This window comes from Panthera leo, chromosome B1 (genome assembly GCF_018350215.1).
Source record: "Panthera leo isolate Ple1 chromosome B1, P.leo_Ple1_pat1.1, whole genome shotgun sequence".
Taxonomy (NCBI): Eukaryota; Metazoa; Chordata; class Mammalia; order Carnivora; family Felidae; genus Panthera; species Panthera leo.
This window is the reverse complement of record NC_056682.1, coordinates 62,896,266-62,917,238: the sequence shown is the minus strand read 5'-3', so window position 1 is coordinate 62,917,238 and position 20,973 is coordinate 62,896,266. Positions and strand designations below refer to the sequence as shown.

Sequence of the window (20,973 nt, the reverse complement as noted above, 5' to 3'; positions counted from 1 at the left end):
TGGCCCTGGCTGCTTTCCTGTTTTCAGCATGAGTGACTGTGGGTCATGTTAGTAAGCCTGGGCTAGTTATTCATTGTTTTTGAAGCTGTACATAATTAATACTTAGGAGCTATTGAAATTTAGTCCTAGTAAAATTATGTCATAAAACTGAGGCAATTTTAAAGGATTTACTGACAACGAAATTATGAGTAAGCTTGTTTTATACATTTGACTAACCTTTAAGGTGTATTTAATACATATTGTTTGCCAAACATGGAACCACTTGACTCATCATTGTCATTTAAAAATTAAAATTATACGTGAATTTCTAGCTACATGGCCTACAATTGGAATAACTTTTCTATTCCTGGTGTATATATTACACAGTTTTATGAATTTCAGTCTCCTGATGAGGTAGATATGGGCTTGGTAGTGATGAAGTTGCAAGTAATGAAACAAAAATTTTAAAAGCTTGCTGTAGCTGCTTTTTTTAGATGGATATATATATATATATATACGTGAGGGAGTATATGTATTAGTTAGCATAGTATGAATCAATCACTAATTTTTTTCACTGAAGAATGTATTTTAGAAACTGTCCCATTCATATAGTTTCCTCATTCTTTTGAATGACTGCAGAGTATTCCATTGAATGGATGATATTGTTTAATTGGTCTCCTCACAATGGACATTTAAGCTTTACCCTCACTTTTGCTATTACCCAGAGTAGTGCTCCAAGTGCTCCAAACAATATCTTGTGCATGTGAGATTTTGTGCATTTATCAGTGTATCTATAGGTTAAATTGCTGGGTTAGAGGATTGTGCATTTGTATTTTTTTCTTTTAATGATTTGAGAGAGAGGGAGAGACGCTGTGAACGGGGCGGGGGGAGGAGAAGAAGAGCGAGAATCTTAAGAGGCTCCACACTGCGTGAAGCCCAGCACGGTGCTCAGACTCATGACTTTGGGATCATGACCTGAGCAGAAGTCGAGAGTCAGCTACTCAACCGACTGAGCCACTCAGGCACACCCGTGCATTTGTAGTTTTGACTGAAATGGGCAAATTGTTTTTCAAGAACGTTGAAGCCAGTATACACTCCTACCACCAGTGCATGAGTGAGCTCATTTCTGCTCAGCCATGTTTTTCCCCCAAAGCTCCTGCCTTTTCTACATTACCAAGCAGTTTGAATACTACTCTACCTCACAGGATTGTCCCTGCGAAAATGCTGATCAGATGGGTGATCATTACTACTTGTGCAAATTTCACAGAGATTGAATCTTACACTGAAGACCACTTTCTTAACTGTATGTGTTCGCTGAATTAAATGGCAGACTCTTAAGCATCTTGGAATGTATTTTATGTTGCTTCAGAGCACAATTATACGCGTGTGGGAAAACCTCCCATTTGCAAATTATCAACAACTAAAGGTTTCCATGGAGATCATTTCTCATAACATAATGAAACACACTATACATATTATACAAAAGATTTGGCCATAAACAACATTATTTGCACTTTATTTTTCTTAAACTCAGAAGGAAAAGCCCACTAGATACTGTTTGTATGTTTTTAGAGAAAACTATTAGTTGGTACAGTTGCACTAAAACATAAAGTTATTTTCTCAGTCTTTAATTCATGCAAAGACACAAACATATTCTTTCTTTTCCACATTTAGGACTTATTACATAGATACAGGAAAATTATAAAACATTTCTAGAACTACTGTTTCTTTTCTCTTTTTCCCTTTGGGCTACAGCTTGGCAGATATAAGAGTCAATTCCTGAAGGAACTTAGGTTTTATTTATTTTTTTATGCTAATGTGATCTTTTCTAAAATTGACCATTGTTCTAATAGTTGAGGCTTATATTTTCTTTTGCCTTTGTAAAAGAGCAGCAGATGTTCAAGAACTTCATTTTTTATGTTTTCCCATTTAATTTGACTTTCAGATGTGATACTTAGCATAGCTTCACACTAATTCACTTACAAGAAAAAAACATTTCCATTATTGACCTATTTGAAAAGTAGTTGTGGTATTGAATATAGTATTTATAGTAAAGATACTGGTTAAATCCCATAGAAAAACCTATAATTAATACAAAATCTCGTGGAGTTACTCAAATAAAAATACAAATTAAAAAGTTAATATTAGGTAATTACCTTTTGTGTTTTCTTTTTTAGCACATATATTACATTTGAGAGAAACTGCTTGTACAGAGACTGTTGAATTTAAAACTGCTCTGTCCTCTTAAGGAAAGCAGCTTGTGCTCTTCAGACAGTGGGAGAACAAAATGAGGCTTTGTTGTGATATGTATTACTTTGGGCTCATGCCTTCCCTACAAATCGCTGAAACTCATGACTGCTTGAATTAAGGGGAAAAAACATTTTCACTGAACCGTATAGCACCCCCTAGCATCCTAATAATTTATATTTTTAAAATTCAAAGGTGCATTTGGTTTATGCTTATAAACAGAACCCTTAATCTAATATGATCTTCTATCTCTTATATTCTTATGGCCAGGAAGAGATCCTTGAAAAATACTGTAGAAATTATGGGGGAATGTGGGCATCACCCTTTTGGCAAATGGTTGTTGCATTCCTCTTCTATGGAGTGTTTGGGTCTGGATGCAGATAAATTCTGCCTGCATCTGTTGTGCCCTGGGTAGGAGTGGTAAGTAGTGACTGTTCTTTCATCCACCTGCCTAACTGCTTCCTTGGATGTTGCAGGTACTTCTCCCAGCAGCTGGGCTGTTACAGTTACAGGATGTGAAGAAGACTTGCTGTGAATTTTTGGAATCTCAGCTTCACCCTGTCAACTGCTTAGGAATTCGGGCTTTTGCTGATATGCACGCGTGCACAGACCTCCTGAACAAAGCCAACACCTATGCAGGCAAGTAGAGTAGACCTCAGCTGAGTTTGAGACCGGGAGGAATCTGGAACTCTTGAGTTCTGATAAAATTCTGTAGTAATTTCTGGAAAGTTATGTCATGTTTTTGGATCTGAACCTTATAAAAATCCATTTAAAATCTTATAATGTATCACTGCATAATTAAAGCATACTTACAAAATTCTGACCTCAAAAAACTCTATAAATTGGTATTGAGTCTAAAGAATAGAATACCAGTTTTATGCAAGTATTGAATCTCTATATCTCTTTCTTTCAAACTGTCAAATTAACAGGCATATGAGAAAATATTTGCATATGAAACTAAGTCATTTTATTTCTATGGCTTCTTACACCTTTTTCTTGCACCCAGGAGAACAATCTAGTGGCTTAACCATTTTCAAGGTGATGAAATCTAGTTGCCTTTGGGTAGAGTGGAAAAGTAGATTTGAAATACAGGCAGCTTTCTCCTTAGACAACAGTTCTCAGGACCTCCTGCTGGCGCCCTCCTGTGGCAGAGGGCAGCCCTTTGCCCTTGTCGAGGAAGCCATCACTTCAGTTGCTGTGTAGGGACCCTCTGATCCCCCCATCACTCCAGTCTACGAGGAGAGTTTCTTGTTGTAGCTTTGGATGTAGCTAAAGTACACAAAAGTAACCTCTAATTGATTTTTCCTCTGAGTTTATAAGCATTTAAAAATATGTGTATTAAAAGTGATTATTAGGAAGCTTCTAATTTTTTAAATCATCTTTGAGAAGATAAGCCTGATAGAAGTTATAACCCACCATCTCTGTCCTGTATTTGTGAGACCCAATAAAACAGAACCCTAAAACTTCCTTCAGCCTTCAAACGCAAGAGCCCCTTGTCTAAACTGTTCTACTGTGCTTACTCTGATGGGTAAGGGACATCGTGGCACATAGACCTGGGCAAGGTGTGTGTGTGTGTGTGTGTGTGTGCGTGTGTGTGTGCGCGCGCGCACGTGCACGCACGCACAAAGCATTGGAGACGAGTATTCCTAGAATCTCTGTTCCATTTTTTCAAAGAAATAATGGTTAGGTGGCTAGTTGGAAAGAAAAGAAAACCACAGTGCTGCAGAGAAACATAAAAGGTCCAGTAAGTTTGAACTTTATAGATTTCTTAGGGTGACCTGACTGACCTGACTACCCTTTATAAAATTCTTTCAGTGAGAAAATGTGATCTGAATTTCAGAAAGCTTAGAGATGAACTTTTAGCACATAACCCTTCTGTAAGTTGGGGAATGCCTATAATATGTAATGATATTCATGTAATCCTTTTGAGTGGGATGAGGCATTTTAAGAAAAACCAAAGATAAATTTGGATTCAGTGATGTGTTCCAGTGTTCTTCAGCTGTTCTTCAGCTAAATAGAAAACTTTCCTTCTAAATCTGTAAGATCCATTAACTCTAGACATAATGTGCCTGTTATAAGTGATTTATATTGGGAGAATGAAGGAGGCTTGTATATTTTTGGATGTTTTTTTTTTTTTTTTCTGCAGGAAACAATCACTGTTTAACATATCTTTCTTGGGCAGCTCGTTGTCTCCTATTACTTGATACACATTACTGACTTTTAAGAGGTAGGGAGAGGGGCTGGGGACAGAATGAGTAAAGCAGGATTCATGCAAAAGATGTCCACCCATAATTCACATGATATACTGGAACTCCTAGTTCTTCTCCTGTCAGAACCAACTCATGTACTGTGTGTTTAGGAGATTTTTATGAGATTTAATTGTTTCTTTCTCTTATTTAAAATCTTAAATGTATTATTATAAAGTATAAAATATGAACAATTCTCTACTAGAATTTGAACACTTCTGTATCTTGGTTTGTAGAGTCTTTCTTCATAATTATGCAAAGACATTTTCATGGAGAGTTTATTGTCATTTTCAGCAAAATTATGAAGAAAAATTCCTTTTTTTTTCTTTTTTTTTGAAGCTAGACTCCATGCCCAATGTGGGGCTTGAATTCATAACTCTGAGATCAAGAGTTGCATACTCTACCAACTGAGACAGCCAGGCTCCCCTTAATTAATTAGTTAATTAATATTTGAGAGAGAGAGAGAGAGAGCACAAGCGGGGGAGAAGGAGAGAAAGAGAATCCCAAGCAGGCTCCATGTTCAGTGTGGAGCTCGACGTGAGGCTCATGACCTGAGCTGAAACGAAGAGTCAGATGCTCAACTGACTGAGCCACCCAGGCGCCCCAGTTCTTAGCTTTTAATGTTCTATATTTTAAATCAAAGTCTAGTCTTAAAAGATACACTGTTTTTATACCATGTATTTGAATCTTATATTTGCTTGAGTTTATAAGTAACATTTTACAGCATTTTTTATTATGAAAAACTGTGACACATATAAAAATAGAATAGTATTCATCACTGAACTTTAAATGTTGTAAATTCATGGAAAATCTTGTTCAACTATATATCCCTCTGTTATTAACTATCCCCCCCTCTGTTGTTATTTTTTATGTTATTTTTGATGAAATCTAATGTATATGTAGAAGAGTACAAATGGTAGGTCTACATCTTGATGAATTTTTGCATCTTGTATTATTTGAAGCCATTCTGTCATATTATCTATATATTTCACTCATAATTTTAAAGAAATAAAATTGCATTGACCAACTTCATATAATGAAACTATCTCCATATACTTTGGTATATTAATAACAAGCTTTCTGAATTATGTAATTCAGTAGACTACTAAAAAACAGTTGTTCTTCCTAGTGAAAATATCTGATTGTTGTTTATATCTTAAGCAGATAGGAGGTGGGGAGGTCAGGAGTCCTTGCAGGAAGGTAACTTTTTTTTTCTGTTGTGAACAAATGATAGTTTTTTAGTCCTTCCCTTCTTTCTTTGTACAATTCAAGCACTTTTTGCATCCAGAAAATCTGCCCAAATTCTTCAGTTACTTTCACGTTCAAACAATCCAGCATGTGAAATGATCTGGGCAGGGGGGGGGGGGGTGCGGTGAAGGGAGACAGTGACAACTGAGGAAGTTAATATGTTACCTTTTCATTTTTCTGTCCTAGATAGTGGGCTAGGTAGGCCTGTGACAGGCCTTTCTAGGAAGGAAAGGAAAGGAAAGGGGAAGGGGAAGGAAGGAAGGAATACAGAGCAATAATAGAAGGGTTCATACAGACATACATACAAGGAAAGAAGAAGGGAGGAGAGAGGGGAGCTGGCAGAGAGGAAGAATGGGAAAGGAAAGGAAAGAAGGCTTGCTTAACCTCAGGGCACTTTCTAATCCAACGTAGCCTGCACTTCAGAGACTGGAGCACTCCTGTCCTTTGAAAACTCTACCAGAGATTCTGGACATAAGATCTGCTTTATTCCTTTCTCTTGCAGATTGGAAAAGAGCTCTCTGGTGTTTATTATAGTTAAATTAAATTATACAGGTATAATGAAAGAATTAAGGTGTCCCATGGAAATGTCTTCTATGAACTTGTTATTTTTTCATAATATCACATTTTTGAAGAAAGTAAAAATGTGAGAAACCAAGTAGGCAGGATAGAAAGTCTGGGCAGGGAGGGTATAAATCCTTCTATTCATCCTGCTGTACACTCATGGCTTCCGCAGCATGATGCTGGCAGTCACAGCCTGTCACACTGGCCCACACCGCTTCACCAGGGCATGTAGTGATATGTTCTTCAAATCCTGGACAACTGAGGGCAACCAGACCAGCCAAGGAAATGATTTGCACGTTGAGGCATGGTGTTCTGGACTGTAATCAGCCTTTGTTATGGTCTTGAATGACTATTTTCTTAGCTAAAAAGCTATATGAAATTATGTTTGCTTCAAGCCTGAAAAAGAAAACTTTCACACTTAATTCCAAGTTGTATAGACTTGTTTCGATAATGCTGGATTGTGGATGCTTTTACTTCCCATGTTTTGAGTGGCATCCGTATTTAACCATGTCCCAAATCACAAATACCTTTAGCATTTTCCTCAGGATAAAAATATAGAGGAGATAAAAACCGAACTTACTGGTTTTGATGCATTTTAATAGTCCCAGACTGTTTCGGAAGTTAGATTTGAACTTGAAAGTTAGATTTTAACCTTCTATGTTGATAAATAAAAGTTGCCAGTTGTAGAATTATAAAAGAATTTCAGACACACTTAAGGGGAACAATAGTTTTAGATTCTTAGTCATTTCTTCATCTCACCACTCCCTATATGAAAAATTTGAGAAGCTGCTTACTATTAGTTCTAAGTGATCTCTGGGGAAATTTGCCGTATCGTTTTCAAGCCAGCGCTCCAACTGAAATTCTGGGCTTGGTGAACACTCCTCATTCTTCGGTATTAGGACAACCTGCAAAGAAGTCTTCTCCAGTCACTGCCATACTTTTCAGTTTATTTCTCATTCTACTCTTGCTCTTAACCCTGTTATCTCTTTACATCCTGGGCCTGGATGCCTGGGCTGCCCTCCACTTAGCCTTTGCACTGTGCTTGTACAGCGATCAAACTTTTCATATGCCCCCCTGCTTTCATGTATGTTCCCTCTCCCTTTGTCTTAAATAAAACTTTGCTCCCTCCCTGCAAACCTGCATGTTGGGGGCAAACTTTTTTAGGAGACCACTCCCCCGACTCACCGAGAAGGTGGGTAAAGGGATACGACTTCAGACTGTTGTTCCGTTCCAGGCACCATCCTCGGCTCTGCACTGGCTGGCTGTCAGCCTACAGCATTCTCTCTGCAGCCTGTTTTCTCTCCAGGCCTGTGTCTACCTCTGTCTTTGACACCTAGAGTGTTTCTTCCCTCTCTACTTCTTTTCTACTGCCATCAGCAAGTTCAAGATCTATATTGTTGACTTCCTTGAGACTCCTTCCTCATAGTTGCTTGTGACTGCCATCTTTCCTATATAAACCTACCTGCCACCTTAGAACACAATTCTGGGGCATGTTGAACCTTGCTGCTATTTGGAATGCCAAGGTCTCAACCTTTGTGCTGACTATATTCCTGCCTTTTCATACTTTTGTATTTCTTCATAAATCTGTGTGCTCTCTGATGCCAGTACCCCAGTAATCTTTTGGCTGTTCCACCTAGACTCAATGGTCAGTCATTTCAAAGCTACCCTCTTTATGCACCTAACTCCACCCAGACTGCTGGGGGTGATAAGCTCAGTGCGATGTAACCCCTGCTTACAAGGAGTTTATAGGCCAGTAATATTCCACTTACACCCAGATTCACTATATCCACATTTTGCCTTATTCTCTTGTAAAAGTAGTTCCTGTAACTTTTTTTTGTTTTGTTTTCCTTTCCAATCAATTTGCTTTAGTCAATTTGCTCACTCTTCTGTAATTTAGGCTAGGAATCACTGCTTGGGGTAAACATCTGTCAAAATAAGCCCATGATTTTGAAGCCTGCCTTTTTGAAAGAAACTTGTGTTAAGAGAGTATTTTTTATTTTTTGTTTTTTGTTTTTAATGTTTAATTTTAAGAGAGAGACACAGTGCAAGTAGGGAAGGGGCAGAGAGAGAGAGGGAGACACAGAATCCGAAGCAGGCTTCAGGCTCTGAGCCATCAGGACAGAACCCAGTGCAGGACTCAAACTCACCAACCGAACCGTGAGATCATGACCTGAGCCGAAGTCTGATGCTTAACCGACTGAGCCACCTAGACACCCAAGAGGGTGGTTTTAATTAATAGTATTACTAGCCTAGATTGTATGATATGCAATAAAGAATAGGTGCTGATTATTTGAGGGTCTATTGCAATGTTAATTTACTGCTACAGAAGATTCTTCCTTTGGAGAACTGTGAAAGAATTTGATGTACAGCACTTCTTGAATTCATGCCACGTTAATTGATGCTTCTTACAAGAATTAATCATTTTTATATTTTTACATTCATTATGGTCCTCATTTGTGTCCTGGTAAACATGCAGTCTCTTCTGCTCTGCTTTGTTGATAGTTTTTCTCATTGAGATGAGTTAGCTGTTTTTAGATATTGCCAAAGCTATCTGTGTTAATGGAGCTGCTGGATATATATATGTAATTTTTTTTTCCCTAGAGACTAAATAGTATTCAGAATGAAAGAATCACAGAGTATTAGCACTTGTAGGAACCTTAGCAGTTATCTGCTAAGATAACTTTTGTTTTATTAATTAGGAAGATGAAGACCAGAGAGACTTTTATTTTCCCAAAAATACTTTCTCTCTCAGGGATGAGCTGTTTGTGTGTTAAAATACTATTGTTATCCATGCACTTACCTCACTTCTCAGATGGAATTCTGCGCCAGATGGAATATAGAGAAATTATAGGAATTCTTCATGGCTTAATTTTGATCAACAAGGTGTTTGGTATTGAGAAATCAAACCTAAAGGGTACTTTGTGGCTTATCACTGTGTACAAAATGGAACAAGAAAAACTTTGGACTATTATCAATTTCATTGGACTTAATTTTGGATGAGAGACCAGAACTAATGAACCCAATAAACCTGGTGTAACAAATCCTATGGGTTGTCTTTATTTTTTTATTTTTATTTTTTCAGAATTTTTTAAATTTAAATTTTGGTTAATATACAGTGTAATACTGGTTTCAGGAGTAGAAGTCAGTGATGCATCGCTTACATACAGCACCCAGTGCTCATCACAATAAGTGCCCTCTGTAATGCCCATCACCCATCTAGCCCATCTCCCACCCACCTCCCTCCATCAACCTTCAGTTTGTTCTCTGTCATTAAGAGTCTCTTGTGATTTGTTTCCATCTCTTCTCTTCCCCTTCCCATGTTCTTCTATTTTGTTTCTTAACTTCCATATGACTGAAATCATATGATATTTGTCTTTCTCTGATTAACTTATTTCACTTAGCATAATACATTCTAGCTCCATCCACATTGTTGCAAGTGGTAAGATTTCATTTTTTTGATGACTGAGTAATATTCCATTGTGTATATGCACCACATCTTTTTTTTTTTTTAAGTTTATTTATTTTTAAGAGAGAATGCAAGCAGAGGAGGGGCAGAAAGAGGGGAAGAATCCCAAGAAGGCTTTGTACTGTGAGCACCGAGACCGAAGCGGGGCTTGAACTCACGAAACCATATGATCATGACCTGAGCTGAAATCAAGTGTCAGACACTTAACTGACTAAGCCACCCAGGTGCCCCAACACATCTTTATCCATTCATCAGTTGATGGATATTTGGGCTCTCTGTATAATCTGGTTATTGTTGATAATGCTGCTATAAACATCGGAGTATAAATATCGGAGTATCCCTTTGAATCTGTATTTTTGTCTTCTTTGGACAAATACCTAATAGTGCAATTGCTGTATCATAGGGTAGTCATTTCTTGATAAGTTTATTTTAGTTGCAGAAGGGAAGCAGACAGCAAAGTGCAGCTGTCCTACTAGAGAGTGAAGAGAATCCTTACCAATAAGGAAGAATACATCTGTATATCCTATATGTACAATATATGTGTTTAATGTATATTGCATATTCATGGTGTAGTCTGTACTGCTGGGAATTATGCCCTACTGCAGTCATGGGATTTTTTTTTTTAGAAAAAAAGGAACTGATTATTGAATGCCAGTTTAACTAGCTTGGTTTTAGGGGCGCCTGGGTGGCTCAGTCGGTTAAGCGTCCGACTTCGGCTCAGGTCATGATCTCGCGGTCCGTGAGTTCAGGCCCCACGTCGGGCTCTGTGCTGACAGCTCAGAGCCTAGAGCCTGTTTCAGATTCTGTGTCTCCCTCTTTCTCTGACCCTCCCCTGTTCATGCTCTCTCTCTGTCTCAAAAATAAATAAATGTTAAAAAAAATTTTTAACTAGCTTGGTTTTACTCAGCAGCGGTGGTAAACTAGTAAGAGCAAGTTACTGAAGTCACAGTGAAAGCTCTGTGCTGTTAAACAAGAGTAATCTGTCAGCATGTCAGTGAAAGGATTGGAAACAATAGTTGAAGTTGGCAACAGAGAACCATGATAATGAAGATAGAGAGGAGGTGACTGAAGCAAGATTGGGGATGTGGAAACTAACCCTGGATGTGAGTAAAGGAAACACACTAAACTCTGACGTGATCTGCCCTTTAGCATTACATTTTAAATAAATATTTTGTGAGTGCATTTTAGTGTGTGCATATTTCCAGTTTGCAGTAGCTGTTAATTAATACCTTACCTTGCTGAGGTGCAGCAAGCTGAATCAGAATTCATTCAGTGAAAAGAAAGAAGTTCTTATCTTGGCTTATGACAAGTATTAGGTTTGTATTAGCCAAACCAATCCAAAGATGTTAGGGTTTTAGTTGATAGTGTATTCAATAATAGTACTGTAACTGTGTCTGGAAAGATGTATGGTGATTATCTCATTCTGTTCTTCCCGGGTCGGACCGTATCTGTGAAATTGAGTTCATTTTCAGGTTACATATTTTGAGAGAGACTGACAAACCGAAGACCCCAAATGATATTATACAAGGAATGCTTGAAAGACTTAAGAGTTACAGACCTTGGGAGGGAAATTTGGGAGAATATAATGCTCTATAAAAGTCTGAAGGAATTTCATGGGCAAGAGAGAGTAATCTTGTTCTGTGGTGGGCAGAGTTAGAATCAGTGCTACAGAATCAGAGGGGAAAATATTTTAGTGCAACATAAAGCAGAACTTCCACTTACACTCAGTGTTCAAGAATGGTGTGAATGCCTTGATGTCTGCTGATATCTGTGAACTATACCAGATATCCACTGAATATAAAAGTTTTAGAGATTACCCTGACATAATAAAAGTTGTGTCTGGGGACCTTTCAGATCCCTTACCCCACTAAATCTTATGATTTTCTATGGCATTACAGAGAAAGAATCAATAGGATTTGTGAAACAATTTATTTTCAGGTTTAAAGGGAGGAAGGGATGTACAAGGGGGAAAAGGGGAGTTCTTTAATGGCTATAGAGCTGCATATTTTCAAGATGAAAAATTTGTGGAGATCTGTTTCATAACAATCTAAGTGTACTTAAAACTACTGAACTGTATACTTAAACATGGTTAAGATGCTAAATTTTATGTTATATGTTTTACTATAATAAAAAAGAGAGAAAAGGGAGTGAGGAATCAACTGAGATTTCATTTAGCCTTGGAATCAGTGTGGGTAGGAGAGCCATTAAGACACAAAAGGAGTACAGGAGAGCAAGCAGGTGTTTGGAGGAAGGTACTGACCCTGTTTGAGGTGTAGGTGGGTCTTAGTCTTGATGGCTTAAGGGAGAATGAACAGTGAAATGCACTATCAATTTTAGAAGTTCTCCCACTGGGCAAGTTTATTAGCAATAAGCAAAGACAGCAGGCTAGTAGAAGACCTTGATTTATTTTGAGGAGATAATCAGACCTAGCTAAGAATCCGGCCAAGGAGTAGAAAAATGCACAATGATGAAAAATTAAGACAGTACAGCTCAAAGCAGGCCATTGTAAGTGGCCTAAAGTGGTGAATAAAGTGAGGGTTTTAGAGGACTGCTTATGTGTATTGCTGGGTACACAGTAAGGGGTGGATCTGTCTGTTTAAAAGAGCCATGATAGAGATCATGTGGAGACTAACAGCTGGAAATTCAAATATTGAGTTTGGGGAGAGAGGTTGGATCTGGGAGCAACCATACTGGAGTGCTAGTTAAAGATAACTGGGACACAAAAATGTGGATGAGATACTTAAGGGAGAAGAAGCAGAGAATGAAAAGAGGGCTCAGGGCAGTCAGAACTGTAAGTAATACCCAGTTTTAGGGAGCTGAAGGAGACAGACCGAGTGATCAGAAAGATTAGAGGGGCACCTGGCTGGCTCAGTTCGTAGAGCATGTGACTCTTGTTCTTGGGGTTATGAGTTCAGGCTTGAACTCACATGTTGGGTATAGAGATTACTTAAAAAAATAAAATCTTTTAAAAATTTTTTTCAAAAAAGTATTAATAGAATCCAGACTGGGAGAGAGTGACCTTAGGGTTAAACACTGTGCAGGGGTTGAGAAGTTTTAATCTCAAGAAAAGGACTTCCAAAGAACAAATTCAGGGGAAGAAGGATGGGCCAAAGGCTGTGTTACAACAGATAAAGACGTGAGTGTGAATCAAAATACAGAGGCTTCATTATTAAGATCTGCCCTAAAGAAGTTTGGCATAAAGGCCAGCAAAGTGGGGCAGTGGCCCAGGATGAGGAGGGTAAGCAGTTGTTTTTTTCTTAGGACAGCATTTGTCCACTGAAGTCAAGACAGTAAAATACATCGATTGTCTATAGCAATGCTTTTCTTATTGGGGAAGAAAACTAGGCCTAGTTTGAGAATATTTTGTTTTTTTTTCCTTTGTTTTAAAAATTTTAATCATTAATATTTTCATATGATTAAAAACCTTTTTTTTTTTTAAGTTTAATTTGAAAGAGCACAAGCAGGTGAAGGGCAGGGAGAGAGAGAGAGAGAGAAAATCTCAATCAGGCTCCACACTGTCAGTGCAGAGACTGATGCAGGGCTCAAACCCACACACTGCGGCATCATGCTCTGAGCCAAAATTAAGAGTCAGATGCTTAACCCACTGAGTCACCCAGGTGCCCCTGAAACCTTTTTTTTTTATCACAGTGGCATAAGACATCCCTTGTTTTTGCCCCACCACCCCCAACAACAAATATTCTGTATCTATCCATGAACAAAGTGTTGCATATTTCCATATGTTTTCATATTACTAATAATTAGGATCTTTTCATTTCAGCTTGATGAACTCCTGTCAACATTTCTTTTTTTTAAAGTTTATTTTTGGGAGAGAGAGAGAGAGAGAGCGCACAATCGGAGGGTAGGGTGGGCAAAGAGAGAGAGAGAGACACAGAATCTGAAGCAGACTCTAGGCTCTGAGCTGTCAGCACAGAGCCTGATGCAAGGCTCTAACTCACAAACTACAAGATCATGACCTGAGTCAAAGTCAGACACTCAACTAACTGACTGAGCCACCCAGGCACCCCTGTCAGCATTACTAAGGCAGGTCTAGTGATGGTGAATTACCTTAGCTTTTTTATCTGGGAAAGTATTTCTCCTACATTTATGAAGGACAACTTTGCCAAATATTCTTGGTTGGCAGTTTTTTTTGTGTTTGTTTTCTCTCAGCACCTTGAATAGATCATCCCACTCTCTCCTAGCCCATACGGTTTTTGCTGAGAAATCTCCTTGATAGCCTTATGGGAACTCCCTTGTGTGTTACAAGGTCCCCCCCCCCTCCCTTTTTTGCTTTTAAGATTATCCTCGGAATCTCTAGCAGGGCTGAAAGAAGGTATTACTCCAGTTAAGATTGGAGGAGATGATTGCACTTCAGATGTAAAGACAGCAGCACACAACGCCAAGAAACATGAAAAATCAAGATAACATGACACCACCAAAAGATTATAGCAATCTTCCCATAACCAAACCCAAAAACATTGAGATCTGTGATTTTCCTGATAAAGAATTCAAAGTAGCTGTTTTAAGAAAACTCAATGAGCTACAAGAAAACACAGATAATTCAGTGATTTCAGGAAAACAATACATGAATAAAATGAAAAGTTTAACAAAAAGAAATCATAAAAAAAAGTTTTGGAGCTGAAGAATTCAGTGAATGAAATGAAAAATGCAGTGGAGAGCAACAACAACAGACTTGATCAAGCAGAAGAAAGAACCCGTGAAATTGAAGACAGGAAGTTTGAAACTATCTAGTCTGAGGAGAACAAGGGAAAAAGAATGCAAGAATACATGATCTATGAGAGACCATCAAAAGGACCAACTGGTGAATCACTGTAGTTGAGAAGGAGAAGAAAGGGAGAAGGGGCAGAAAGTTTATTTAAAGAAATAATGGCTGAGAACTACCCGAATCTGGATGAAGATTTGGATATTTAATTTAAGTTCATGAAGCTTTTGTAGGACACCAAACAAAATCAACTTAAAGAAATTTTCTTCAAGACACATTATAATAAAGCAGTCAAAATTCAAAGACAAATCAGTAATCAAAAACTCCCCAAAAGAAAAGTCCATGACCATATGGCTTCACTGATGAATGCTATCAAACATTTAAAGAATTAGCACGAATCCTCCAATTCTTCCAAAACATAGAAGAGGAGGGAATATTCCCAAACTCATTTTGCAAGGGTTAAAACTACCAAAGCCAGATAAGGACATTATCTGAGAATACTGTCTGAGAATTTCATTGAGCCCAGGCATTCCTGTTCTTCCAGGCATTCTGAGGAAAGCCACCTGGGAGAGAGCCATAGTGAGCTCCTGATTGTCCTCTGGCTTTTTCCTTCCTCTGGACTCTCTCATGTTCTTCCAGAGAATGAGAAAGCTATAGCCCGATATCACTGATGAATATAGATGCAAAAGTTCCCATTGAAATATTAGCAAACTGATTTCAACAGCTCATTAGAAGAATCATACATCATGATCAAATGAGATTTATCCAGAGGATTCAAACATAGTTCAACACATCCAATGGAAAAAAGACAGTCTCTTTAACAAATGGTGCTGGGAGAACTGGACAGCAACATGCAGAAGGTTGAAACTAGACCACTTTCTCACACCATTCACAAAAATAAACTCAAAATGGATAAAGGACCTGAATGTGAGACAGGAAACCATCAAAACCTTAGAGGAGAAAGCAGGAAAAGACCTCTCTGACCTCAGCCGTAGCAATCTCTTACTCGGCACATCCCCAAAGGCAAGGGAATTAAAAGCAAAAGTGAATTACTGGGACCTTATGAAGATAAAAAGCTTCTGCACAGCAAAGGAAACAACCAACAAAACTAAAAGGCAACCAACGGAATGGGAAAAGATATTTGCAAATGACACATCGGACAAAGGGCTAGTATCCAAAATCTATAAAGAGCTCATCAAACTCCACACCCGAAAAACAAATAACCCAGTGAAGAAATGGGCAGAAAACATGAATAGACACTTCTCTAAAGAAGACATCCGGATGGCCAACAGGCACATGAAAAGATGTTCAACGTCGCTCCTTATCAGGGAAATACAAATCAAAACCACACTCAGATACCACCTCACGCCAGTCAGAGTGGCCAAAATGAAGAAATCAGGAGACTATAGATGCTGGAGAGGATGTGGAGAAACAGGAACCCTCTTGCACTGTTGGTGGGAATGCAAATTGGTGCAGCCGCTCTGGAAAGCAGTGTGGAGGTTCCTCAGAAAATTAAAAATAGACCTACCCTATGACCCAGCAATAGCACTGCTAGGAATTTATCCAAGGGATACAGGAGTACTGATGCATAGGGGCACCTGTACCCCAATGTTTATAGCGGCACTCTCAACAATAGCCAAATTATGGAAAGAGCCTAAATGTCCATCAACTGATGAATGGATAAAGAAATTGTGGTTTATATACACAATGGAATACTACGTGGCAATGAGAAAGAATGAAATATGGCCTTTTGTAGCAACATGGATGGAACTGGAGAGTGTGATGCTAAGTGAAATAAGCCATACAGAGAAAGACAGATACCATATGGTTTCACTCTTATGTGGATCCTGAGAAACATAACAGAAACCCATGGGGGAGGGGAAGGAAAAAAAAAAAAAAAAAAAGAGGTTAGAGTGGGAGAGAGCCAAAGCATAAGAGACTGTTAAAAACTGAGAACAAACTGAGGGTTGATGGGGGGTGGGAGGGAGGGCAGGGTGGGTGATGGGTATTGAGGAGGGCACCTTTTGGGATGAGCACTGGGTGTTGTATGGAAACCAATTTGACAGTAAATTTCATATATTAAAAAATAAAATAAAATAAAAAAAAAAAAAATAACAAACATAGTTCAACATCTGCAAATCAATACATGTGGTACAACACATGAATAGAATGAAGGATAAAAATTATGTGATCATCTCAGATGCTGAAAAAGTATTTGACAAAATACAGCATCCTTCCATGAGACAAACTCTCAACAAATTAGGTATAGAAGGAGCATACCTTAATATATTAAACCTTAATATAGTAAAGGTCATGTATGACAAACACATAGCTAACATCATACTCAGCAGTGAAAGAGCTGAAAAGTTTTCCTTCAAGATCAGGAACAAGACAAGGATGCCCACTCTTACCACTCCTATTCACCATAGTACTGGAAGTCCTAGCCAAGCAATCAGGCAAGAGAGAGAAATAACAGGTATTGAATTGGAAATGAAGAAGTAAAATTGTCTTTGCAGATGATATGATCTCATATATATAGAAAATCCTAAGATTCCATAAAAAAAAAAAACTTAGAACTAATCAACAAATTCAGTGAAGTTATGTGATACAAAATCAACACACAAACTTGACTTTCTGTATGCTAACAATGAAATATCTGAAAAACAGATAAACAATCCCGTTTGTAATAGCATCAAAAACAACAAAATACTTAGGAATAAATTTAACCAAAGAGGTGAAAGATCTGTACATTGAAAACTGCAAGACTTAGATGAAAGAAATTGAAAAAGATACAAATAAATGGAATGACATCCTGTGTTCGTGAATCAGAAGAGTTAATATTATCAAAATGTCCATACCATCCAAAGCTACCTATAGATTCAGTACAGTCCGTATCAGAATGCCAGTGGTATTGTTCAACAAATAGAAAAAAAAAATTCCTAAAAATTTTATGGAATCACAAAGGACTCCAAATAGCCAAAGCAATCCTTCTTAAGAAAGAAGAACAGCTTCCTTCCACATGGTCATGCAGAGCTAGTACCCACGCCTGGAATCAGCCACAACCTTAGTCGTGCCCACCGCCTGCCACCTCTGGACCATGGACCATGGACCCCGCAAAGTGAGGAAGCTTTGGGGCCTTTGTGAAAATGTGTAAGCAGGACCCGAGGGTTCTACACACTGAGGAAATGTGTTTTCCATGAGTGAGTGGAGCACCTGCTACCCATAAAACTAAATGAGAAGACCATATCGAGGAAGAAAACACAGTGAGAAGGCAGAGGAAAACAAAGACAGATGAACCTTCAAGTGAGGAAAATGATCTAGAAATTGACAATGGTGGTGTGATTGAACCGGATACTGATGCCCCTCAAGAAATGGGGGATGAAAATATAGAGATAACTGAGGAAATGATGGATCAGGCAAATGATAGAACAGTGGCTACCATTGATGCCCTGAATGATGGTGAACTACAGAAAGCCATTGACTTGTTCACAGATGCCATCAAGCTGAATCCTTGCTTGGCTGTTCTGTATGTCAAGAGAGCCAGTGTCTTCATCAAATTACAGAAGCCAAATGCTGCCATCCGAGACTGTGATAGAGCTATTGAAATAAATCCTGATTCAGCTCAGCCTTACAAGTGGTGAGGGAAAGCACCACAGACTTCTGGACTACATGATCTTGCCCTTACTTGTAAACTGGATTATGATGAAGATGCTAGTGCAATGCTGAAAGAAGTTCAACCAAGGGCCCAGAAAATTGCTGAATATCGAACAAAGTATGAGCAAAAACTGAAAGAGCAAGAGATCAAAGAAAGAATAGAAAGGGTTAAGAAGGCTCTGGAAGAACATGAGAGAGCCCAGAGGGAGGAAGAAGCCAGAGGACAATCAGGAGCTCACTATGGCTCTTTCCCGGATAACTTTCTTCTTAATGCCTGGTAATTTTCCTCAAGGAATGCCTGGAATGGCAGGAATGCCTGGGCTCCATGAAATTCTCAGTGACCCAGAAGCCATGCAGTATCCAGAAGTTATGGTGGCCTTCCAGGATGTGGCCCAGAACCCAGCAAATATGTCTGGATATCAGAGCAACCCAAATGTTATGAATCTCATGGGTAAATTGTCAGCCAAATTTGGAGGTCAGGCATAATGCCCTTCTGACAAATAAAGCCCTTGCTGAAGGAAAAGCAATGTAGACCACCTATTGGATGCTGCAATAATACAAACCCTGGAGGAGAAGGAGTCAGCGTCCCTCTGACCTTCTCATGGAGAAAGCTGGGGTGCTGTGAAGATAATCCCTACCCTTCTGCCTCGCATGCAACTGAAACATTTTACAGTGGCTTGCCATTGGGTTCATTCAGATAATGATTTCCTACTGGGAATTACAAACTTTAAACACTTTTTCAACCTTAAAAATATTTTAAAACATATTAAAAGGGGGTGTTAACCCCTACGTTTTTCTTTACTAATGATTTCAGTTTTTTCCCTTTGGGTTAATTGGGCAAGGAAGATACTTTTCAGTATGGAAGATTTACTGCTCAGCTTGAGTGAAATAGAGGTTTATTAGCAGGAGGCAAATATAACATTTAAATAGATGCAGTTTGAGTTGGATATATGATTACTGAGGCATTTTGACTTGTCTTTTTAAGTGCTTTATTTTTTAAACATGATTTATTTCAATAAAACCTTTGGGACCACCAGTATTGCAGTAGGACCTGGGTAGGGGCCGGAAGTACTGGCAGAACAGCAGCAACCTTGCTCCTTTTATGTGGCGTTGCCCTTGTGCAGATGCATTTACGCTTACACTGGTGAGGGCATGATTTTTATAATGCTGCAGTAGGGTTGGATTTCTTAGTTGTGTTCTTGTCTGATACAGAAAATAAATGTTTCACATTATTTCCACACAGGGGAATACTTTTCTTTTTAGATTTCTGTGTTTAGAATGACCTTTCCTGGTCAGAAAATGCCCATCTCTTTGTGTGCTTTCTACTTGTTGTCACCTCCCCTCCCCCGCTGCCCACCCTTACTTTTTTGGGGTTAAAAGTAGTCCTTTTTTTTGGTGGCATCATCACTGCTATCATCATTCACAGCATAATTATGCAAGCATAGGTAATGCTGGGTTTAATTTAATATGTAATACATATAGTGATTATGTAAGCAGTTGTAATTTCTTACTTGACCAAAAGATTTCATAGTTAAGTGTTAGGTTTCCCCCTCAGTGAAATGTTACCATATCAAAAGATGTTGGAAAGAGGGATTCCCTTTGTTTTTTTTGCTTTCAATATATGAAATTTATTGTCAGATTGGTTTCCATACAACACCCAGTGCTCATCCCAAAAGGTGCCCTCCTCAATACCCATCACCCACCCTCCCCTCCCTCCCACCCCCCATCAGCCCTCAGTTTGTTCTCAGTTTTTAAGAGTCTTTTATGCTTTGGCTCTCTAAGAGGGATTCCCTTTGGTGTTTAGCCTTCTACTTATGAAATATCTGTTATAGTTGGAGTTTATCTTCCATTATTCATCTTCATATTTTGGAGAGCATGAGGTTTGAATTCATTGATATACATAGAAGGGAACCAAACTTGTGGTTCAGCATGAATTATAAAATTGATGAGTTCCATGGTTCTTCAATGTGGAGTTGATGGTATTATGAGTCATTGTGCTCCTATTCAGCTCTTAAATATTACACCGTACCTCCGTCTCTCCTGTTTCTCCCTCCTTCTCCTCCAAGAATAAAGAAATGATAGATTTTCTGTTGCACATTTCACCTCTTACATTTATTAAGACTAAGTCCAGGCGCGGTACCAGGAATTGCTAAGTTTCCTCCTATCTTTCAATTTAAAGTGCTGATGTTTAAAAACAGTTTCAAGGGATAAAAGCCTCTGTACTTTGCTTATTTGAAGAGACAGTGATAGGAGCAGTGAATAAAATTCCATGGAATACATTTCTGAAATAGCACATTTCTGAAGTCATAAGTAAGTTGATTCAGGTTCTCACCCTTTGCTGTGCACAAGCAGATAGAAATGCATCTGTTGTATAAGTGAGAAAAGGCTGTCTGCTAACATGCTTTTTAAACCCTTTAAAAATACTCAGCATATAAATTTGCATTTGGGCTTGTCAGTGTTTTTTTGTTGTTGTTAATGTGTGTTCTCTCTAAAAATTTCTAATGTGTGCTGTGAATAACTCAAGAAGACCAGTTCCTTTTGGGGTCCCTTATTTAATTTACTTAATTATATATTAGCTAAGTACATTCTAACATTTCAAATATTACCATAAAGGGGTAAAAGTAAAATTTGTGGTCTTCTGAAAATGTGTCCTGTGCTTTTAATTTCCACAAATACGAAGTACCTTCATTTTCATAGAAACTCAGTATCATTTCTAAACCAGAAGTGTTTTTTTTCTTATGCTAGCAATGCTGAAAGAAAGAAAAGTAAAGGAGTTTTTTTCTGCTTAAAAATATACAGTTATTGGATTTCTAGCTACATTAAAAATAAACTATGGTTTCAGACTGGAACAA

At 38.3% G+C, this 20,973-nt stretch overlaps 1 protein-coding gene and 1 pseudogene across 5 annotated transcripts in view; both read left to right on the top strand.

Moving 5' to 3' along the window:
• KLHL2 (kelch like family member 2) overlaps nucleotides 1–20,973 on the top strand; it is a 121,586-nt gene that overhangs the window by 65,825 nt on the left and 34,788 nt on the right. For all 5 annotated transcript variants that reach the window (XM_042935129.1, XM_042935130.1, XM_042935127.1 and 2 more), the window contains one exon: nucleotides 2,703–2,865. In XM_042935129.1, coding sequence (XP_042791063.1) covers nucleotides 2,703–2,865 — 163 coding nt within the window. The remainder of the gene's footprint in view (nucleotides 1–2,702; nucleotides 2,866–20,973) is intronic.
• Nucleotides 6,455–19,765, top strand: LOC122217201 (annotated as a pseudogene).